The sequence below is a fragment of the Chiloscyllium punctatum genome, chromosome 4, assembly GCF_047496795.1.
Source record: "Chiloscyllium punctatum isolate Juve2018m chromosome 4, sChiPun1.3, whole genome shotgun sequence".
Taxonomy (NCBI): Eukaryota; Metazoa; Chordata; class Chondrichthyes; order Orectolobiformes; family Hemiscylliidae; genus Chiloscyllium; species Chiloscyllium punctatum.
Window position 1 is genome coordinate 105,678,052 of NC_092742.1, and position 24,369 is coordinate 105,702,420.

The 24,369-nt window shown below is 41.8% G+C and overlaps 1 protein-coding gene across 10 annotated transcripts in view; it reads left to right on the top strand.

Moving 5' to 3' along the window:
• LOC140476618 (DDB1- and CUL4-associated factor 4-like) overlaps window positions 1–24,369 on the top strand; it is a 99,682-nt gene that overhangs the window by 36,837 nt on the left and 38,476 nt on the right. For 9 of the 10 annotated variants that reach the window (XM_072569497.1, XM_072569495.1, XM_072569501.1 and 6 more), the window contains 4 exons: window positions 4,689–4,843; window positions 9,432–9,517; window positions 18,286–18,382; window positions 21,148–21,294. In XM_072569497.1, the coding sequence (XP_072425598.1) occupies window positions 4,689–4,843; window positions 9,432–9,517; window positions 18,286–18,382; window positions 21,148–21,294 (485 nt within the window). The remainder of the gene's footprint in view (window positions 1–4,688; window positions 4,844–9,431; window positions 9,518–18,285; window positions 18,383–21,147; window positions 21,295–24,369) is intronic. The other variant, XM_072569493.1, reaches the window with a different exon arrangement.

The window sequence follows — 24,369 nt, forward strand, 5'->3', positions numbered from 1 at the left end:
TTCCACATCCTTCCTATAATGAGGCGACAAGAACTGAACACTATATTCCAAGTGTGGTCTAACTAGGGCTGTATGGAGCTGCATCATAACATCGTGGCTCTTAAACTCAATCCCTTGCTAATGAAGGCCAACACACCATACAGCTTCTTAACAACCCTATCAACATGGGTGTCAACTTTGAGGGAGCTATGGATATGGATCCCAAAATTCCCCTGTTCCTCCACACTGCCAAGAATCCTGCCTTTATCCCTGCATTCTGCATTCAAATCAACTTTCCAAAGTGAATGACTTTACACTTTTCCAGGTTGAATTCCATCTGCCACTTATCAGCCCAGTTCTGCATCCTGTCAATATGCCATTGCAACCTACAACAGCCCTCCACACTATCCACCACTCCACCAAACTTTGTGTCATCAGCAAACTTACTGAATCACCCTTCCGCTTTCTAGGAACTAGAAGTTGAAGCTAAGCCCATACTTGCAAGCTTCTGTATGTCCACTTTGAGATGTGATTGTGCAATTTCCAATTAGAAACTATTTGTTAAATAATCCAGACTATGCTAAGAGTTTCACAGGAAACTTATTTAAACTCATCAGCTGAGTCCACAGTGACCTTTACGTGTTTTAGAATCTACATATATACACACTCAGTAGTCTGGTTAATGTAGGCAAAATTTAATTTTGCATACACATTGCACCTTTTTCAAAAAAAAGGGGACAATGGAAACAGTGAAAACCTGCTGTACCCTGATGGTAACCAATCAAAGTATACTTGCCTGGTCTGTGAATGAAGGTTAATACTTGTTTTTGCTGTATCTTCATGCCAATGATCTCCCAACAAATCAGTAACTTCTCATGTTATACAGAGTAGTGTCTTTTATTGCAAATCTCTCATATCCCCAGTTCTGATTAGATTAAAGGTTAGATTACATTAGATTAGATTAGATTTTTAGATTACATTACAGCGTGGAAACAGGCCCTTCGGCCCAACAAGTCCACACCGACCCACCGAAGCGCAACCCACCCATGCCCCTACATTTACCCCTTACCTAACACTACGGACAATTTAGCATGGCCAATTCACCTGACCTGCACATCTTTTGGACTGTGGGAGGAAACCGGAGCACCCGGAGGAAACCCATGCAAACACTGGGAGAACGTGCAAACTCCAAACAGTCAGTCGCCTGAGGCGGGAATTGAACTCGGGTCTCAGGCGCTGTGTGGCAACAGTGCTAACCACTGTGTCACCGTGCCACCCACATGGGTGCAAGTCTAAAAGCTTCACCTTCTCATCTTGTTTCACCAATTGTAGAATTCAGAAGACGCCCTTCAGCCCATCCAGTCTGGATAGCCAAAAGTACACCACTACTCATGCTTGTCCCACGAGACCTATAGCTTGAATGTTTTGATACTTAATGTGCTCATCCAGGTACTTTTTTTAAGATTGTGAGGTTTCCCTCCTCAACTACCCTTCCAGTCGGTGCATTCCAGACCTTATCATCTTCTGGATGAATACTCATTTCCTCAATTCCCCTCTAGACGACCTCATATTCACTTGAAAATTATGCCCCCTTGTTATTGATCCTTCGATTAAGGGGAACAGCTGCTTTCTATTCACTGTGATGTGGAGGTGTTGGTGTTAAACTGGTGTGGACGGGATCAGAAGTCATATGATACCCAGCCATAATCCAACAGGTTTATTTGAAATCACAAGCTGCCCCTTTGTCATGTGAAGTGATGAGAAGCACTCAGGCACAGAATTTATAGTCAGGGAGGTTAAAAGATCATACAGTTGGTATGAGTGGTGAGTTGACAGGCCAAATAAAAGATCTCTTCAGGTGATCGAGAGTGCCAGATGGTGTGATTAATCAAGAGCTGAATAGTAGATGAAGGGATGACTTATAATCCCATTAATTGAGGCAGAGAAATATCGCAAAAAAATTTAAATCCTGCTGGTTCTAGAAATGAACCAAATGATTGGAATAACATGATAGGTATAAGAGTCACATGCGAAGTAGCAAGTAATCCAAAACTGTACAAATAAATTAAGGTATAGTTCATAACAAGTTATGAAGGTGATGATGTTAAAACAGGACGGTAAGGAAGATCTTACAGATATAGAACAGTATGGTGGGGGGTCATATGTAGCACGACAAGAACCAAAGATCACAATTGAGGCCGACTTCATGGATATGGAACTTGGTTATCAGTTTCTGTTTGGCGATTCCATGTACCTCGAAGGACACCTTGGGGGATGCTTACCCGAAAATCAGAGGCTGAATGACCTTGACCACTGGAGCCTTCCCTGGAGGGAGGGAACAATCCTATCTGGTGATTGTTGTGCGGTGTCGATTCATCTGTTGTCATTATGACTGCATGGTCTTGCCAGTATACTGTGCCTCGCGGCATGCAAGATAAACAGCATTGGTCCAGTCACATGAGTATCTGTTATTTACGTGGTTGACAGTGTCACTTCGTGTGATGGTTGTATTCATGTTGACGATCTGGCATGTCAATTGAACCCGGGTCTCTGGCGCTGTGAGGCAGCAGTGCTAACCACTGTGCCACCGTGCCGCCCATATAATTGTACAATGTTTTTGGAGCAATATTTAATTTCTACTTTGCTCTTTTTTTTTCATACATCAAGTATTTATTCAATCCCATTTGGAAAAAAATGTTACTGAACCTGCATCAATCACTGTATAGAATAGTGAATATAGAGCATTGGAGAAAAATACTGCAGATGCTAGAAACCTAAGATAAAACTAATTGCTGCAGTGTGTATGTAGAAAGGAACAGGTAATGATTCAGACCTGTGACCAGATGAAGCACAGATTAGAAATGACCAAGTTCCATGGAGACTAGCAAGAGCACCTGGGGAAAGGCTGTGATAAGTTAGAGGATAAGCAATAGCATGATGCAAAGCTTAAAGGAATGCTAATGTGATAAGGAAAATGGGTCAAAATGAAATGCAAATGGCAGAATTCTGAATAGCTGCTACATACATTTTTTTAATAATGAAAATGAATTAGAACAGAATCTGTTTCCAGCATCCTTCTGACAATACATTCCAGAACACATCAGCTCCAACCTCTCCCCACCGTCTCCTGGTACTTTTGCCAGTAGTCATAAAGCCTTTGGTTACTGACCCTTTTGTTCTCGGAAACCATTTCTTCTTATTTATTTTATTGAAACCGCTCATGATTTTGGAATCTCCTATTTTCCTTCTCTGCTTGAATGCAGGAAGAATGTTCCCAATGACTGCCATTTTCAGAACTGGGAGTCACTCTAATGATACAGGTTACGCTTTCTCGGACTGAGATGAGAAGCTTCTTCACTCAGACTGAGTGAGCCTGAATTGTCTACTACAAAAAGCACTTGAGGCCAAAGCAATGAATTCATTCAAGAAAGAGTTAGATATAGTTTAAAGGGTATGGAGAGAAAGCAGGAACCAGGTACTGAGTTGGATGATCAGCCATGATCATATTGAAATGGCGAAGCAGGCTTGAAGCCCGCATGACGTGCTTCTGTTCCTATTTTCTATGTTTCTATGAAAAATGTGACAACCACGAGGTATTTGGTTAGATGATCAAACCTCTTGGTCAAAGATTTTAAAGATTGTCTAAAAGATAGAAGTGAAATAGAGAGAAGGAGGATTTAATTAGAGAGGGAGTTTCAGAGCTTTAGTCTTTTGTAATTGAAGGAATGACAAGCAATGGTGGAGTGACTAATACCTCAATTTTACGATGAGATGCCAGTGTTGATCTGGGGTAGACAATGTCAGAAGTCACCCGATACCAGGTTATAGTCCAACAGGTTTATTTGAATTCACACGCTTTCGGAGTGCTGCTTCTCCGTTAAGTGCAGTAAGGGAAGCACACAGGCACAGAATTTTTATACAAAGAGAATGGTAAGATAATTCTAGGTTGTTCAGTTTGGGCAAGTTTTTTGTTAACCGGTCACACACAGAATGAAGCTGAAAAGCCAGAATGATCAGCTGATCACAGGCTCTAAGCTTCTAAGACGAGTCATAGAATCCCTACTTTGTGGAAGCAGGCCATTCATCCCATCAAGTCTGCACCAAGTCTCCAAACAGCATCCCATCCAGCCCCTCATCCAACCCTATCCCTGTATTTCCCATTGCTAACCCACCTAGCTTCCACATCCCTGAACATTTGGGCAATTTAGTATTGCCAGACTGCGAGAAAAATCTGAGCACCCGGAGGAAATGCACGCAGACACAGAGAATGTACATACTTCACACAGACAGTGACTTGGAATCACCAGAGAATGACCTCTGCTTCTCCAGGCTTTCTACTTAACCAAACCCCTCACCCTTATTCCATTCAAGTAAATTCACTGTGTCCTGGACAGTCTTCCTAAACTGTAGTGTCCAGAGCTGGATGTGATGTCTAGCCATGAATTTGTCAGTGATTCATAATATAACTTAATTTCCTTTTGTACTTTGTGCTTCTATTTGAAAAACAGAAGATCCTTAATCTTTGTAACAGGATTTGTTTATAGTCTCAGTTTTCCATTTCTTCAATGATCCCATTGATACCAACAAACTTTCTTTTCAGGGCCTCACCACAGTGGAGATTGGAAATAATAAAAAAGCAGGTTTGTATGTCAAAGTGGAACAGTCCATGTGATTAAGTAATCGGGATTTTACCTTGTTTCTTCCCCCAGAGTTGCCTGGATTTTACTATGATCGCAAAAAGGACAGATACTTTAGGCTGTTACCTGGACACAATAACTGTAACCCTCTTACTTGGGAATCAATTAGGAAAACGGAAATGGAGGAAAAGCGATTGAAGAAGTTGGAAGAGGATGCTAAAGCTAAGGTTGTTAGACCTGTAGTTTTTGTTTTGAAAGAAAAGTTTGTATGAGATCTGTAAAGATGCGATAACATTATCAGATAGAAGGTACTCGAACTCCATGGCTAATTTTAAGCAGGTAGTAAAAGTAAGGGTCAGTGAGTTAAGTTCAGCCTGGGAGAATGAATAGCTCCTAATGGGGAGCTGTAGTAGCTGAAAATGGAGTTGTTTGTGATAGCAGTCCATGTGATGATAGTGTCTGTTGTGTGCGGGTTGGAGTAAGGACATGGGGGATGTTGTTCAGGCTCTAAAATAATTGAACTCCAGCTGTGTCCAGAAGGCTGCGGGGATCCAAAGTTGAAAATCCAGTTTGTGCTGAGCTTCACTGGAGCACTGCAGCAAGCCCAAGACAGATGTTGGCTAGGACCGACCAGAAGCTCGGTTATTTGTGCAAACAGAATATAGGTGTTCTGTAAAGTCGTTGCCCAGTCTACACTTTTTCTCTCCCAGTGTACAGGATACCATATTGTTAGCAATGAATAAAGTAGACTAGATTGAGGGAAGTGCAGGTAAACTGCTTCACCTGGAAGGTGAGGCTGGATAGTGGGGAAGGATGAAATAAATTGGCAGATGTTACACTTCTGAGATTGCATGGGAAGGTGCTGTGCAAGTGAGGTTGGTGAAGTTGTGGATAGTGTGGAGGGCTGTTATGGGTTGCAACAGACAGGGTGCAGAGCTGGTCTGATAAGTGGCAGATGGAGTTCAACCTGGAAAAATGTGAAGTCATTCATTTTGGAAGGTCGATTTGAATGCAGACTACAGGGTTAAAGGCAGGATTCTTGGCAGAGTGGAGGAACAGGGGGATCTAAGGGTCCATGTCCTTAAATCGTTCAAAGTTGCCATCCAGAATGTATATGGTGTGCTGGCTATCATTAGCATGGGGATTGAGTTAAGAATTGTTAGATTATGCTGCAAAGCCTTGGTTAGATCACACTTGAAATATTCAGTCTGGTCACCTCATTATAGGAAGGAAGTGGAAGCTTTAGAGAGGGTGCAAAGGAGATTTACCAGGATGCTGCCTGGACTGGAGGGCATGTCTTATGAAAAATGTTGAAGGAGCTAGAAACGTTTTCATTGGAGCAAAGAAGGATGAGAGGTGACCTGATAGAGGTGTACAAGATGATGAAACATAGATAGAGTGGATAGCCAGAAACTGGAAATTGCTATCACAAGGGGGCATACGTTTACAGTGATTGAAGGAAGATTTAGGGGAGATGTCAGAGGTAGGTTCTTTACACAGAGTGATGGGTGGGTGGAATGCACTGCCAGCAGTGGTAGTAGAGTCAGATACATTAGGGACATTTCAGTGACTCTTGGATAGGTGTGTAGATGATAGTAAAGTGTAGGGTAAGCAGAATAGTTTGATCTTAGAGTAGGATAAATGGTTGGCATAACATTACGTTCCAAAGGGCCTGTGCTGTGCTGTGCTGTACGGTTATATGTTCTGTGAGGATGAGGGGGATCCTATCATTGTGGGAAGGGAGAGAGGGTATGAGGGCCGAAATGCAAGAGATGTCTGTCAACCACAGTGGTGGGGAATCCTTGGTTGAGAAAGAAGGTAGACATTTTGGAGGCCCCTTTGTAGTATCATCAGAACAGGTGAAATGGAGGTGGAGGAAATGGAAGAATGGAATAGTGTCTTTTCAGGAAGCAGGATGTGAGGATGTGGAAGATGGTGGGTTTCTCATGGATATTGGTGGCCAGTCTATCCCTGGAAATGGAAACCGATGTCAAGGAAGAGAAAGGAGGAGGCGGAGATGGATCAGGTGAAGGAGAGCATGGTGTGGAAATTGGAAATGAACTTAATAGACCTTTTTAATTCTGGAAGAGAGAGACAGGCAGCATCGATGTTGACATTAATGTTCCAGAAAAAGAGTTGTGGGTTGGGATTGGAGTAGGATGGGAAGAAGAAATGTTCCACAAAAAGACCAGCATAATAGGGGCCCATGCTGATAACCACCCCTTTGATCTGAAGAAGGTGGGAGGAGTTAAAGTGGGAGAAGCTGGTTAAAGTGATGATGGGCTCAGCCAGGTGGAGGAAGATGGTGGTTGTGGATGGGGACAGTTCAGGCCATTTTTCCAGAAAGAAGCAGAGAGCCCTGAGTTCATCCTGATGGAGCATGGCCATGTAAAGGTTTCGCACGTCAGTGGTGAAGAGGAGGTAGACGGAGCTGCGAGCTGGAAATTTGAAATTGACGTAAAGTGTCAGAGGAATTGCAAATATAAGTGAGAAGGGGAGAAAAAGGTAGGAAGACATGAGTTCCATGGGGCAGGAGCAGGCAGAAATGATGGTTCTGCCTGGGCAGTCCTGTTTGTGTATTTTGGAAAGGAAGTAGAAGTGGAATATGGGCTTGAAGGTCGGCATGGAGGCAGCACAGGGATCACCAGATGAAAGGAAACTAGTGACAGTTGTGGAAACAATGGCCTGCTGTTCAGTGGTGGGGTTGTGGTCAAGAAAGTGATGGGAGGAGGTGTCTGAGATTTGGCATTCAGCCTCCTCACTGTTGAAGTCAGTATGCCTTTTTAAAGTATTTTGAAGCCTTTTTTTAAGGTAGTTAAATGTGAGACACAGGGGGAGAATAAAGAGAGATAAAGCACAAGGTTCCATTGTTGTGAACAAGCAACAATAAAGCTTACTGAGCAACATTACAACAATCTTCAATGCAATGCAACATATTTCTAATACCCAGAGTTAACACACAGTTCACATAGGTAACAGATCAAAAACTCCGCAGTGCGCATTAAATATTAAATGTGATTAAAGCAGATCCCACTGATTTCTGAGTGACTCCCCACTGTTAATGAAATGGATCAGTAAATCTCATTAAACTTCACTTTAACTGTTCCAACCTTGAAGCTTCCTATAACAGCTCTGTCATGGCCAGCTCCTGTTCTGGCTGATCATCTTCCTTTCCTGGATCCATGCAGTACTCCTTCATAAGCAAAATTATAGTTCTTCAACATTTAACTTCACTGAGGCAGATCTTCCTCTGAGATTTTCCTGACCCCAAACTTAACGTGATTAACTGGTAAGCATTGGAGGCCCCATGGGTGTTTTTGTACACAAATGAGAATGCTCACGTGTGGGCTCAGCAAAAGAGGGATCTTGGGTAGGAGCAAAGTACTGCAGATGCTGGAATCTGTACTGAACCTTAGTATGCATGTCCACAGGTCATTTAGATAGATAGAGGTTAGAAGACATATCGAATACTTGCCCTTATTTGCCAAAACATAGAATTTAAGTACAGGGAGGTTATGCTGGAAGTGTATTTAACATTGGTTAGGCCACAGCTCGACTGTTGTGTGTAGTTCTGGAATCCACATTAGAGGAGGGATGTGAAAGTACTGGACTGGATGCAGAAGAGATTTACCAGGGTGTTGCCTGGACTGGAGAGTTTCAGTTTTGAAGAGAGATTGGATAGACTGGCTATTTTCCTTGGAACTGAGGAAATTGAGAGGGAGGCATGTTTGAGGAGGATTGGTAGGACACATGGGAGGACGTTTCCTCTTGATGAAGGGATCGATGACTGGGTATAGACTTAAGAGGCAGAAGGTTTAGATGTGAGGAAAATCCTTTTTGATGCATTGGGTGGTGAGAATCTGGAACTTCCCACCTGTAATGGTGGTAGAGACAGTAACTGTCATAACATTTATGTATTTAGGTGTGCCCATGCAAGGCTATGGGCGAGGTGCTGGAAAATGAGTTTAGAATAGTTAGGTGTCTGTTTTTGCCTGGTGCAGATGTGATGGGCTGAATGGCCTTTTTCTGTGCTGTCGATCTCCATGACAAATGGAACTGTATGTTTTATTGCAAAAGGATTGGCGTATGAGTGAAGAAGCTTTACATTTCCACGTAAGATCATGATGAGATTGCTTGGAATATACATACAATTTTAGTCTCCTTACCAGAGAAAGTTTATTGTTGTGTGTGAGGGAGTTTAGTGAATGCTTCCTGGGATGTGGGATTGTTTAAGGAGGAGCAATTGAGTAGATTAGGTCTATATTCTGTGGAGTTTAAAAGGCTGAGAGCTGATCTCATCAAATCACAAAATATTATCACAGAGTTTTACGGACCTGATTCTGAGAGGATGATTCCCCTCTCTGGAGAGTTTGGAAACTGGATCTTGGTTTCAGAACAAACTGTTGAACATTTGCGACTGTTATGTGGAAAGTTTCCTTCACTCTCAAGTTTGTGAATGTTTCCAATTCTGTATCCTTGAGATGTGTAGATGCTCACCTGCTAAGCATTGTCAGGCTAGCCTGGTAGATTTGACACTAAGTGAATGGAGGGATATGGGCAGAGTGCAGGCTGAGGTAGCAATCTGCAATGGTCAGTTTGACGAGTGGAGTAACCTCAGGGCCAGATGACTGACTCACTACTCCACTTGTATTTTTGAGTTCAGATGAGCTTTGTATTCTCCATTAATAGTATCTTCAACTTAGCAAGGCTCAGGAAGGTGCTGCTTTTGTCAATTAACCAGGGACCAGCTTTTGAATGAAGCCATGTGTGACTGTCTTTGATTACCGAATTCCTAATATTTCTCTGTTTTGAAAGCAGCTGGTGGTTAGAATGGGTCTGAATCTCACGAGGCTTCTACAGAAAAGACATTCTGGATTAATGAAACCAGCATCATGTTTGCGGTAAGTGGATTATATTATTTAAACAATTTACATAGGAACAGCAGTGTTTCATTCAGTCCTTCGAACCTGCTGCACAGCTCAATTAGATCATATATGATGGTCTACCTCAATGTCACTTTCCTATGCAACCTCCTTGTCCTTTTGCTTTTGTTAGTTTTCAGAAATTTATTAATTTTTCTCTCCTCAACCTGCTCAATGATTGAGATTCCATGGCCCTCTGGGCTAAAGAATTCCAAAGATTCGCCACCCTCTGAATGAAGGAATTCCTCCTCACCTCAGTCCTAAATGGCCCCTAATCCTGAGACTATATCCCTGGTTTTAGTCAGCTAGCCAGGGAAAACCTTATTCATGTCCATTCTGTAAGAATTTTGTAAGTTTGTGAGGTCACCTGTCATTCTACAAGACTCGAAGGAATAAAGGCCTGTTTTTTCCAACTATGTTTATAAGACAGTTCCTCCTTACCAGGGACCAAGCTGGTGAACTTCTATTGCAGTCTCCCCTGAAGATCCTCGCCATCATAGATGCCAGTCTTCAGCCAATTAGATTCATTTGTGAGTTAAGAAACAAGTAGAGGCCCTGAATGTTGGAAAGGCGACAGCTTTTGACAACAGTCCAGCAATAGTACTGAAATATGTGCTGCAGAACTTATTGCACCCCGAGCCAAACTGTTCCAGTCTAACTACAGACTGGCATCGACTTTACAAATGCCTAGGTATGTCCTGTACACACTAGGACAAATCCAACCTGGCCAATTACTGCCATTCAGTTGCCTCCTCAATCTTTTCTAGATTATGGGTAAACTGATAAAGGAGTTACTAACAGTGCTACTGAATAGCATTTACTTAGCAATAATCTGCTCAGTGCTGCTCAGTTTGGACTTTGCCAAGGCTACTCGCCCCCTGACCTCATTATGATCTTGGTTCAAATGTGACCAAAAATGCTGAGTTCCCGAAGTGGGGTTACTGACTTCACATCAAAACTATATTTGATCAACTATGGCATCAAAGGGCCCTTGCAAAACTGAAGTCAATGGGAATCGGCAAAAACTCTCTGCTGGTGAAGCCATATCTGGTGCACAGAAAGATGTTTGTGATTGTTGAAGGTCAGTCATCTCAACTCTGGATCATCTCTGCTGGAGATCCTACAGATAGTGTCCTAGGCCCAACCATCTTCAGCTGCTTCACCAATGACCTCCCCTCCATCAAAAGGTATTCACCGATGATTGCACAACTTGGCTGGTCATACTTAATCCTCTCAAATGCTAGATTCTCTCCAGTCAGAGAGAATCTAGCCATCGCCCCTTGACATTCAGTGACATTGCCATAATTGAATCACCCACTCAACAGAGGAATCAACACCTCACTGTTACCTGAAGTAAAAAAACTAAGTTCCAGAGAGATTCAGCAGGTCTGGGCAGCATCTGTTGATGGTGAAACAAAGTTAATGCTTGACAACCTCAAATTATCATGAATCCCCTGAATGAAGTAATTTAAAAATGAAACTCCTTTGGTAAGTATATCCTTCCTTTAGATAACAAGACTAAAACTGTACACAATTTGCCCCAAGGTTTTCAACGATTGTAGCAAGACACTTTTACTCCAGAACTCAAATCCCCTTTGTGTAATGGCTAGCATATCATTTGTCTGCCTAATTGCTTGTTGAATTTGCTTGCTAAGTTTAAGTGATTTCATAAGTCGTGACAGCCAGGTCCCATTGAACATCCACATTTCCCAGCCTCTTACCATTGAAAAAAATAATCTGACTTTTTTTTTGTCCAAAAGCTGATAACTTGATGGAATATATTGTGAATAAGTATCTGCCGCATTTTTGCACATTCGCATAGCTTGTTGAAGACCTCTTGAAGCCTCCTTGCACCCTCCTTAGGAATTAGATTTCCACCCAGTTTGGTGTCATCAGCAAATTTGGACTTATTACAATTGGTCCTCACATTGAACTCACTTAGTGAACAATTATAGTCCCAACACTGATGCGGGTGATCTCCCACTAGCAACTTTGCCATCCTGAGAGCAATCTGTTAATTCCTATTTTGTATTCTGACTGTTAAACAACTCTCAAATTCCATATGCTCTAATTTTAATTATTGACCTCCTGTTTGGGACCTCATCAAAAGTCTTCTGAAAATCCAAAACATCCCATCCATTGATTCTACTTTATCAAAGCTACAAGTAGGATCCACCAATAACACCAGGTCTGCCAAATGTGATTTCACCTACATAAATTGTATTTACAATGGCATAGAAACTAACTGTTCAACACAATAGATCCAGACCAGATCTATACTCCATTCACGATCCCTCTCATCCTTCCTCCTCCGTTAGCCTTTCAACTCCTTTCCCTCCCATACGGTTTCCTAGCTGTAAATGTGTGTGTGTGTGTGAGGGATCTGCTTATCCTGGTACATAAATCACAAAAGGTTAGTGTGCGAGTACAGAAGTGATTAGAAAAGCAAATGGAATGTTGGTATTTATTGCCAGAGGAATGGAATAAAAAGTAGGCTATGATTATTATGATTGTACAAATCATTGGTGAGTTCACAGCGAGTCATTCAGCACAGAAGCAGACCCTTTGGTCCAACCAGATCAGCACATAAAGCCAAACTAAGCTAGTCCCACCTGCCTGCTCCTGGCCCATAACTCTCCAAACCCTTCCTATTCATGTTGTTATCCAAATGTTTTTTTTAAAAGTTGTGATTGTACCCAAGTCCACCACTTCCTCAGGAAGTACATTCCACATGCAAGCCACCTTCTACGTTTAAAAACTTTGCCCCTCATGTCTTTTAAATCTCTCTCATTTCACCTTAAAAATGTGCTCCCTAGTCTTGAAATCCCCCATTCCAGAGAAAAGACAACTACCATTAACTCTGTCTATACCCCTCATTATTTTATAAACTTCTATTCTCAACCTCCCATGTTCCAGTGAAGAAATTTCCCGCCTATCCAGCCTTTCTTTATAACTCAAGCCTTCTATACCTGGCAACATCCTGGTAAATCTCTTCTGACCCTTCCCCAGGTTAATACAACCCTCGTCAAGCTGGGCGACCTGAACTGTATTCCAGAAGAGGTCTCACTTATGTCCTGTACAACCTCAGTATGACTTCCCGAATCCTACATTCAAAAGACTGAGCATTGTTTGGCATGCTTGCCTTCAATGTCTTTTAACCATCCTGTCTATGAGTGACATAAACTTCAAATAAATATGTATCTGAACTCCTAGGTCTCTCTGCTCTAAAACACTACCCAAGGCCCTACTATTAATTATATAAACTCCAACCTTGTTTATTGTACCAAAATGCAGTACCTTGCATTTAATCCACACGTAGAGTGCAGTTTGGTCTCCTTATTTAAGAAAGAACACAACTACATTAGAAGCAGTTTAGAGAAGGTTCAGTTGACTGATTCCAGGGTCGAAATGATTAACTGATGTGAAACAGTCAAACAGATTTGATTTGTATCCATTGGAGTTTGGAAGAATGAGCAATGATCTTACTGAAATATGTAAAATCCTGACAAGGCTTGATAGGGTGAATGTTGAAAGGATGTTTCCCATTGTAAGAGACAGAGAGATTAAAATTAGGGGTCATAATTCAGAAATAGAGCGTCTCCTGTTACGATTCAGCTGAGGAATGTTCTTTCTTTCTGAGGATTATGTCTGTGAAACACTTTACCCCTGAGAGCAGTGGAGGTAGAGTTACTGAATATTAAGGTAGAGTTGGATTGAATTTTGATTCACAATGGAGTTAAAGATCAAAGCAGGTATGGACAGTGAGACCACAATCAGATCAACTATGATCTTTTCAAATAGAGACTAGGCTTGAGAGACAGAATGGACTGTATCTCCTAACTCATGTATAAATTTGAATAAATGTGCTTCGTTCTTTGTGCAGTCTCTCAGTTGACCAGAACAATGGGTAAACATATTGATGTTGCTATGAATTGTTTTATTTAATCTTTTGGAGTGTTTGCTCAGGTGATCTCCCTTTCCCAGCCTACTTCCTCACTGTGCTGAGCTTGTTATTGATAAACTATTAGTTTCTTAAGTATTTAGGAGCCCCTGATATTGGTGGGGTGATTTTATTCTGGGTAAGCCAGAAAGGACTTCTGCACTATCAGGTCTCCGGAGTCTTGGAAGGAGTGTGGTGGCTTGTGACTGCACATGTTTTGCAGCAGTTATCGATTCAAATACTGCCATTACAGCTTGAAAACCTGAATTCATTTTAAATTTGAGTCATTTTTGAAATTCAAGTCAAAGTGAATTGTTGTAAAACTTCCAGTGGTCCCCTTGACTGGGCTAGCTGTAGTCCCGAACTAACCAGGTTGACATTGCGCAGAATGGGGTCAAGATTGGAGTAGTGCTGGAAAAGCACAGCAGGTCAGGCAGCATCCAAGGAGCAGGAAAATCGACATTTCGAGCAAAAGCCCTTCATCAGAATGAGGCTGGGAGCCTCGGGGGTGGAGCTCCACTCCCGGAGGCTCCCAGCCTCATTCCTGATGAAGGTCTTTTGCCCGAAACGTCGATTTTCCTGCTCCTCGGATGCCGTCTGACCTGCTGTGCTTTTCCAGCATCACTCTAATTTTGACTCTAATCTCCAGCATCTGCAGTACCCACTTTCACCTCTTCACAGAATGGAGTGGCCCAGCAAAACATTGTATTCGAGAAGACAGGCAATATGTCACCTTCTGAAGGATTCTACTATTCGAGTTATCACATACCTATTGAATAAAATTTAGAAACTAAGGAGGCTGAAATTTGAATGAAGGCAGATAGTGCAGCTGTTTTGTGTAGAACAAGGTTTCACAAGTGAAAATGAGAAGAGTAACTGGTTGATGTGTTTTAATTATTTAGGTCTATTGCTAACTTTGTACAGCTGTCTGCTGTTTTGTGAATAATAAGGTTTTAAAAGTCCATTTAAACAGAGTTACTTGGACATTATGCCTCATCTTAAACAATTGTCATTAAAGTGATACAGTGCTGACGTGGAATATCTACTTAGGTGGAATGAACCTTCCATCATTGATGTTCTGACTGTGGTGTGATGATGCTTAGTATTTAGAATCCCTACAGGTCATTTGGCCCAACAGGTCCATACTGACCTCTGAAGAGTAACCTACCCAAACCCATTCCCCATCCCTGTTACTCTACATTTACCCCATCCGGTGTGTGTGTGTGGTGTGTTGCCTGTACTACTGTACCGTCTGGACTGTGTGGCTTACCACCTGTACTACTACATTGTCTAGTATTTGTGGCTTATTGTCTATTTCACATCACATTCCAGCGGGTGTATTTGGCTATACTACATCATCCGATGTGTGTAGTTTATAATATCTATACAACTGTACCATTTGTTGTGTGTGAGATGTGAAATGTTTGTACCACTGTACCATTCAGTGTATAATGTCCACTTTGCATTCTAGTGTGTGTGGTGTATTATTGATACCACTCCACGTTCCAGTCTGTGTGGCATATTGCCTGTACTACACCATCCAGTGTGTGTGTGTGCGTGGTGTATAATATCTGTACAGCTGCACCATCCAGTGTGTGTGATGTAAAATACCTGTACCACTGTGCCATCTAGTGTGCTGGAGATGATGTAGGGTCCTGACCCAAAACACCGACTTGCCTGCCCCTCTGATATTGACTGACCTGCTGTGTTTTTCCAGATCCACATTTTATCGACACCATCCAATATGTGTTGCATATAATGTCTGTACTACTGCACCATCTGCGTAGTGTGCATTGTGCACAAGCGTTCAAACACACTGTCATTATGGAGCGGCTAAACATGAAAGTGTGGAGTTTTAAGTGACATGTTTTAGGAAAGATAGGATTAAAATACTATCACTTTCATGTTGGGTTTGACATTTTCAATCATCTGTGCTCTGATCTGCTTCATGGGTTTTTAGTCATTGAGTATTAATTGAGTCAAGGTGTACCTGGAAGGCACCGGGTTTGCTGTTTGCCTCATTTCAGCTGCAACCTAAGGTTTGAGTTACAGTTCTCCTTTCAAACCCTGAGGGTAGAGGGAAGATGCATTTGGCTGTCAATGCTTGATTACTGTCCATGATTTAATGCTGTTGTGTCCTTTGAGAGTATGATTGGATTCTGTTGTCCTTTCTCATTCTCTCTTTCCTTTACACACTTAGCCACCTGGTCACGCCCACTAGGGGCCATTTCTTCTGGACTTAATGTCCTTTCTACTTTGAAAGCTGCCACCTTTAAATTCCTCCTTTCTGCCTGGTTTTCCTTAAATTTATTAAGACTTCTTTTTTTGATGTGACTTTGAAGCAATCACGTGTAGTGGTGGTAGGTGCAAAGTGTGTCCCAACCAGATCTTCTGTCTGCACAAGAAAATATCTTATTCCATCTTTAATCAGTTGTACCTTTTCATTTGACTATAGGTTTGTTTTTTGATTTTTTTTTTAAGACTTCCATCTGTGATACTTGGTGATATTTTCTCATAAGTTCCCTTTGTTTTATATCCATTTTCAGTCTTCTTCTGCACACACTTTTAACACTTTTTTTCATGGTTCAGGGAAGGCAGTCAAAAGATCCAATGAACAGGAGGAGGCAGTTCACCTCTTGAGCCTGTTCTGTCATTCAGTGTTTTATGGACCAGGCCAGACCCCCTCAAAATATTTTCAGAAGGTAGCCCAGACCCTAACTTTTTCTTACTTTAAAGACAGACATGAAGTGAATATTTCAGGTGTGATGCAGCTGCTCAAACCACTCAGCTTTAAGCAAAACAGAATTTGCTTAAACACTACAGTTAAAACACAAACAGAAGAAAACAGAATTTAGAATTCCTTAACTATTTGAAAACCCAAACGCCTCTCTTAACTAAGGAGCTGTTCCAGTTCCCATAACATCCTGTAAAGGGTGGCACAGTGGCTAAGGGCAGCACAGCAGCTCAGTGGTTAGCACTGCTGCCTCACAGCGGCAGGGACCTGGGCTCGATTCCAGCCTCGTGCGACTGTCTGGAGTTTGCACAATCTCCCCGTGTCTGCATGGGTTTTCTCCAGGTGATCCAGTTTCCTCCCACAATCCAAAGATGTACAGGTTAGGTGAGTTGACCATGCAAAGTTGCCCAAAGTGTTCAGGGACATGTAGCTTTGGTGCATTAGTCAGGAGTAAATGTAGGGTAGATGAACGAGTCGGAGTGGGTTACTCTTCAGAGGGTCAGTATGGACTTGTTGGGCTGAATGACCTGTAGGGATCCTCTCAAGATTCAATGATCCCAGAACCACACCCCTTGGCAAAAGGTAAATTCAAACACAGGTTCTTATCGGCAGGAGAGATTTCAGAGGGAGGAGCCAATCAAGAATCATTTGCTGAAGCATGGAACCTTTTTTTGCACTGCTTCTGAGCCTGCTACCATCAGCTTCTGACTGCCTGCTGAAACTAAACCAAACTGGGAGGACTGGCCGCTGCCCTGCCATTGTTAAAGTAGACAATTTGGCACCTCTGCCTTCACCTCTCTGGGAAAAAACAAGGACAAAATAACCTTTTAAAGTGACAGCATTGTCAGAAGTGCAATCCTCAGTGTTTTGCAAGCTCATTCCATATACTCTCCTCTCTCCCGGTTGTTTGATACCTTCGAGCAGTAAGCATTGCCAAACCTGAGCTTTGAAATTAGGACGTTTGAGCGCCAGTTGCAGTTCACAGAGTAGTCATTGACATTTATGAAAATTTCTGAATGTCGAAATAGTTTCAATTTTTTTCTGAGGGTTTGGGTATAACTTTGTAAGACTACGACTCCTGGCCTAGATTCCCCAGCAAATGGAAATAGAGCAGAATGGGCAAACTATCTTTCTCTTCATATTTTCTGATTGTAATTTAATCTTACTATTTTTGTGAATTTATACTGTGCTCCAAGCAAGTCCAGTATACCTTTCTGAAGATTTGATATCAGAACTGCTCGGAATTGTCAATGTGGTTTGGCTGAAGTATGGCTTCACTTGTATTCTCACTCTCGTGATTATGCAGGATGGCGTTCGATTCAGCCGTTTTGATCATTTTCCACATTGTGACACTTTAATAATCCGTAAGTCCTTCTATGGTGAATCTCCTTCAATCTTCCTTGAGTTCATACTATTTGAGGTTTGATATGGTCACCATTATTATGTACATGCACACAATTATAGAACATAGAAGAATACAGCGCAGTAGAGGCCCTTTGGCCCTCGATGTTGCGCCGATCCAAGCCCATCCAACCTACACTAGCCCACCATCCTCCATATACCTATCCAATGCCCGTTTAAATGCCCATAATGAGGGAGAGTCCACCACTACTACTGGCAGGGCATTCCATGAACTCACAACTCGCTGAATAAAGAATTTACCCCTAACATCTGTCCTATACCTACCACCCCTTAATTTAAAGCTATGCCCCCTCGTAATAGCTGACTCCATACGTGGAAAAAGGTTCTCATGGTCAACCCTATCTAAACCCCTAATCATCTTGTACACCTCTATCAAGTCACCCCTAAACCTTCTTTGCTCCAATGAAAACAGCCCCAAGTGCCTCAGCCTTTCCTCATACGATCTTCCTACCATACCAGGCAACATCCTGGTAAACTTCCTCTGCACTCGTTCCAATGCCTCCACATCCTTCCTATAGTATGGCGACCAAAACTGCACACAATACTCCAGATGCGGCCGCACCAGAGTGCATCATGACTGCAACATGACCTCAGGACTCCGGAACTCAATGATTAGATTACTTACAATGATTTCCACCACTCTATTTACAGATTTATTCAAGAACTCAAGGTCAGTGGGATGAGAAAGAATAAATTGGACATTCGGAGTTTGGATTCGTCCATTCAAAGCAATTTCCAAATGCTTTTGGTGAGTATAAGGAATTAATTTTTTTTTTCCCTGGTTTGCAAGTGGTTGACAAAACTTTGATAATGGGAAATCCTTTGATTAAAGGTTGTATTGGCCTTTATCTAACTAATAGGACTGATCAAAAACACAAAGGCTGATCAAAGTGTTTAATACAGGCCTACACTGAGTGGTATGAATAACTTGATGACAATTTTTAAAGAAGTCACCCAAGGTAAGAGGAACTTTGATAGAAGTTGTCTGCCCTGAATTGTGAAAGCCTTCTATTGTGTACCGTACAAGAGAGTTCTCTCCAAGATTAGAGATTTTGGTAACAATGGTCATATGTGAAGCATTAAAAACCGACTCGAATTGATGTTGGCAGTTATTTTCTGTTTATTACTTTTTATTAATGACCTAGGTGAAGGGATTCAGAGGATATAAAGAATTGCGAGAGTCATGGGACTTCAGGTGATGTTCAATTGTTTCAAGTGGATCTTGACTTCTATTGATTGAGCTCATGGCTGACATGATGTTTGATTGGGGGTGAGGTGGGATTAATCTGGGGGGAAGTGGAGTTTTATTGGGGAGGGGAAGAGAACAAGGTGGGGTTAATCTGGGGGCAAGATGGGGCTTATCGGGCGGTGGGAATGGGGGTTGGAGGAGGGAAAGGGAGTGAAGCAAGGTTTATCCAGGAAAGAGGGGAGAATGAGGCATGGTTTATCAGTGGGGGAGTGAGATGGAATTTAGTCTCTCCTAAGTGATCACATGATTTTTTGGGTGGGAGGGGAATCCGTTTTTTGATTCATAAAGTATCCCCAGTTGGTTATTATTACTAAATGCAGCAGAGGTCTCTTTCTTTCTGTTGTAACTATGTCTTCATGACTCCTATCTGTACGTGCAATGAAACTACTTATGACATTTATTTGTGGATTCATTATTGAGTAACACCTAGCTGGATTGTTCTCCTTGAAACTGAGGAGATTGATAGGAGATTTGATAGAAATATTCAGGATTATGACAGATCTAGATAGATCTGTATAAAGATGAGAGGACAGTTTTCAGCTTTAGGGCAAGGGGTGCAAGGGGCAGCACGGTGACTCAGTGGTTAGCACTGCTGCCTCACAGGTTCGATTCTGGCCTCAGGCGACTGTGTGGAATTTGCACATCCTTCCCTGTCTGCGTGGGTTTCCTCTGGGTGTTCCGATTTCCCCCCACAATCCAAAGATGTGCAGATTAGGTGAATTGGCCATTATGTTCAGGAATATGTAGGTTAGGTTCCTTTGTCAGGGGTAAAATGTAGAGTAGTAGGGGAATGGGTCTGGGTTAGTTACTGTTTGCAGGGTTGATGTGGACTTGTTGGGCCAAAGGGCCTGTTTCCACACTGTAAGGATTCTGTGAACTGCAATTGGTAGCTGAGATGGTGTCAGCTACATATCCGTTTGACTGAACCAGGATATTGTGTCCAGTTTCAGTGTCCTCACATTTTCAGAAAGGTGAGGAAAATAACAGAAGAGGTTAACCATGATGGTCCCAGAGTTGATGGATTTTAGATGCAAAGTGTGTTTGGATTGTTCTCTTTGGAACTGAGGAGATTAATAGGAGGTTTGGTAAGAAATATTCAGTATTATGACAAATCTAGATAAAGTAGCAAAAGTCAAACAGTATTAGAGGGCACAGTTTTCAGCTTTAGGGCAAGAGGTGCAAGGGCGTGTGAAACAAGTAGTCATAATCCAGAATACACTGCCCATGAGTGTGGTAGAAACCACAGAAATTGATAAAAATCACACAACACCAGGTTATAGTGCAACATGTTTATTTGGAAGCACTAGCTTTCAGAGCGCTGCTCCTTCACCACGTAGCTGTCACCCGTTGACTATAACCTGGTGCTGTGTGATATTTTTTTAAACTTTGTCCACCCCAGTCCAGTACCAGCTCCTTCATATCGTGACTACCAATTTTTAATTTGGACTGCCATTTACTAACTTGCAAGGCTATGGGAGGTGACTGCCAGGATGGTTGGGAGTTGACATGAATTTGATGGGCTGAATGGCCACCTTATTGAAGTTCTCTGTGGTAGACAACAGGGATCGGTGGTTGTGGTGTATCTCAATTCCCAGAATGCAGTCGACAAGATGCCACACAAAAGGCTGCTGCATAAGGTAAAAGTGCATGGTGTAATGGCTAATGTTTTAGTGTAGAAGGTTGGTTACTGAGCAGAAAGCAAAGAATGGGGTCAAGTGGATGATTTTCTGGTCAGCGATCAGTAGCTAGGGGTGTTCCTCAGGGATCAATGTTGGAACTGCAGTTGTTTACAATTTAAATGGATGATTTAGAGTTGGGGGCAAGTGTGTTGTCTCAAAGTTTGCAGATGACACTTAGTGACCCACTAAGAGTCCCTTAGTGACTATGGGGCATAACCTCAAAATAAAGGGAAGCAGATTTAGGACTGAGTTCAGGAGGGTTGAGAATCTGTGGGATTCCCTGCCCAGACAAGCAGTTGAGGCTTCTGCATTGAACGTTTTTGAGGCAAAGATTGATTTCTGAACAGTAAAGGAGTTAAGGGATACGATGAGAGGATGGGTAAGTGGAGCTGAGTCCATGAAAAGATCAGCCATGATCTTATTGAATGGCGGAGCAGGCTCAATGGGCCAGACAGCTTCCTCCTGTCCCTATTTCTCATGTTCTTATGTGTGTGTTGTAACTGAAATCTGTGACTCCATGATCACTGACTAAACAATACATATAAATCTTAACAAAACTTGCTTGTAATGTGCCATGTTCAACAGGCAGACACCAACGTGGAGCGGATATTTGCTGCAATAACCGATAAAGCTGGCTACAAATATGGAATTTTAAATTTGGATGGACATCGGAAAGAATCGCAACTTATTTCTGTGAATATGTGTGACAATCTCTACTCCACGCATCGTAAGGTTTGTTGCTTTTTTATTGAGGTTAAATGTTTGAGCTCTTGAAATGCAACTTTGTAACTTCAGGCACTTAATTATCAAATGCATGATGTCCTTTTGTCGTCTTTTGCTTTGGATGTAAAAGATAAAGAAAAGGTTTATCCCCCCTTTGATTATTTCACACGTCGTCCTGTTCTCTGACCAAGAGCTTGATTTAGCGATTAATTCAGAGAATTGTCATTCCCACCGATGAAGTATGACATAGCCTTTGCTGCTATTTTTCCTCAAAGTCATTTACTTGACCATTGATATTGCTCGCAGTCTCACCAATTGGTCAAATGTTATTTCACATTGAATTTACAGCCCAACTTATCTGTGCTGTGTTTAGCTCCCACCCTTCTTTCTCCAACTCTGTAAGCATACCCTTCCATTCCTTTCTCCTCTACGCACTTAGAAGCTTTTAACAGGAAGCTTAATGTGTTATTTGTTCAAACCTATACTGGCAGCATCATGGTTCCGCATTACTGTCTGGATAAAGAAGTTTCACCTGAATTCCTTGTTGAATTTATTTGCAATTAACTTATATTTGAGATCCTTATTTTTAAACAATCCTCTGCCTCATTTTCAAAGTGTTTCTCTCACCACAGATGATCAAATTCCCAAAAAAAAGGTGCGAGAATTAGGCCAATAATGACAAGCCAATCAGTTTAACTTCAGAGGGGAATTTCTAGAAACAACCGTTCAGGACAAAATTAAAAGCCACTTAGTGTGGATTTGTGGGCAAATTGTGCTTAACTAACTTGCTAGACTTATTTTTGAAGAGTTAATAGAGTTGTTGAGCGTAATATGTTTGCGTAGGTTGACTTCCAAAAGACTTAGTACATCACAACAGATTGCATGTAAAGTCTAGCACATGGTATAAAAGGGTTGATGGGAAATTAAACTAGCCATGTGACAGGAAACACACAGCTTGGTTCATGAATGGTTTTCAGACCAGAGAGCGGTTTGTAGTGGAGTTCCTTAGGGCTTGGTAATCAGACCCTGCTCTTTTTGTAGATTAATGACCAGGTCTTGGTACGCATGGTACAAGTTCAAAAGTTGTCAATGACTTGGAAGCAGTATGAACTGTGGGTAGGATAGTGTAGAATTTTGAAACAACATAGACAATTGATGAAATGGTCAGAGAAATGAAATTTAGTGATGGGACTTGTGAACTGATCAATTTTAGAAGAAAGAATGGGGAGAGACAGTCTGATTCAAAGGAGATGTTTCTAAAAAGGATGCAAGACCAAAGAGAGTTTGGGCACAGCTTCATTACTGAAGGTCAGGTTAGGTTGAGAGACTGGTTAATTATGCATGCAGTGTCCTAAACTTTATGAATTGGGGAACAGAATGTAATAACAAGGAAACTATGTTAACTGTCTAAAACAGTGGTTCAGCAGTAACTGGAGTATTGTGACCATTTTTGGGCATTCCTACTTCTGTACTACTCCCTTCTTGACGAACCATTGTGATGTTTGTGCTCTGCTCCATCCTTCTCCCTTTTAATTTCTTATCTATTCTCTCTCCCTGGACTGCAGCTTGGTAGCAGTTGTGCCTTGTACCTTTTCTTGAAGTTTTGAGCTTGGCTTTCTCTTGGCTCTGTTTTGAATGTTTATCTCTATTGCGACCATTCTCATTAATGTGAGATTTCAACATCTGAGACAGACATGCAAGTTGTGCTACTAATTTCTGATGCATCAGTAACTGACAGTGCAAGCCCTTTCTGTAATAGTGAGGGTCGGTAACTTCATAGTACAAGACTTGAATCTTTAGTGTTGTTTTTACTGTCTATACTTTGCATCCATTGTATCTATTTGCTTGAGATTAGGGAAGTGAACTTTAATTCATGTACAAATCTCTTAAATTGCCCATGAAATTGTGATCCACCATCTGAGAACACAATGTCCAGAATTCTATGCGTTGAGTAGATTCTCTTGAATGATTCTGTCAGTACTTCTGCTGAGTTTGCATAAACAATTGACTTCAATCCACTTAGAGGCATTATCAATGATAATAATCAGGTTCTTCCCATTAAACTCCAATATTTCTATTCCCACTCTGACCTGTGGAACCAATCTGAAGCCCTCTCCATATGCCTATCAATGACTATTTAAATGCCCTTAAAGTTGGCGAGTCTACTACTGTTCAGGCAGTGCGCTCCATGCCACCACTACTACTGAGTAAAGAAACTACCTCTGACATATGTCCTATATCTATCACTCCTCAATTTAAGGTTATGTCCCCTCGTGTAATCCTTCACCATCCGAGGAAAAAGGCTCTCACTATCCACCCTATCTAACCCTCTGATTATCTTATATTTCTCAATTAAGTCACCTCTTAGCCTTTTTCTCTCTCACGAAAACAGCCTCAAGTCCATCAGCCTTTCCTTGTAAGACATTCCTTCTATATCCTAGTAAATCTCCTCTGCACCCTCTCCCAAGCTTCCATATCCTTCCTCTAATGCGGTGAGAATACAATACTCAATACTCCAAGTGCAGCCGTACCAGAGTTTTGTACAGCTTACAGCATGAGCTCATGGTTCCAAAACTCAATCCCTCTACCAATAAAAGCTAACACACTGTATGCCTCCTTAATAACCCTATCAACCTGGGTGGCAGTTTTCAAGGATCTATGTACGTGGACACCAAGATCTCTTTGCTCATCTACACTACCATTAGCCCAGTATTCTTTACTCCTGTTACTCCTTCCAAGGTGAATGACCTCACACTTTTCCGCATTATACTCCATTTGCCACCTCTCAGCCCAGCTCTGGAGCTTATCCATGTCTCTCTGTAACCTGAAACATCCTTTGTCATGATCCACAACACTACCAACCACAATGTCACCTGCACATTTTACTAACTCATCCTTCTATGCCCTCATCCAGGTCATTTATAATAATAACAAACAGCAGTGAACCCAAAATAGATCCTTGCAGTAATCCACTAGGAACTGAACTCCCAAGATGAATATTTCCCATCAACCAACACCCTCTGTATTCTTTTAGCTAGCCAAGTTCGGATCCAAATCTCTAAATCACCCTCAATCCCATGCCTC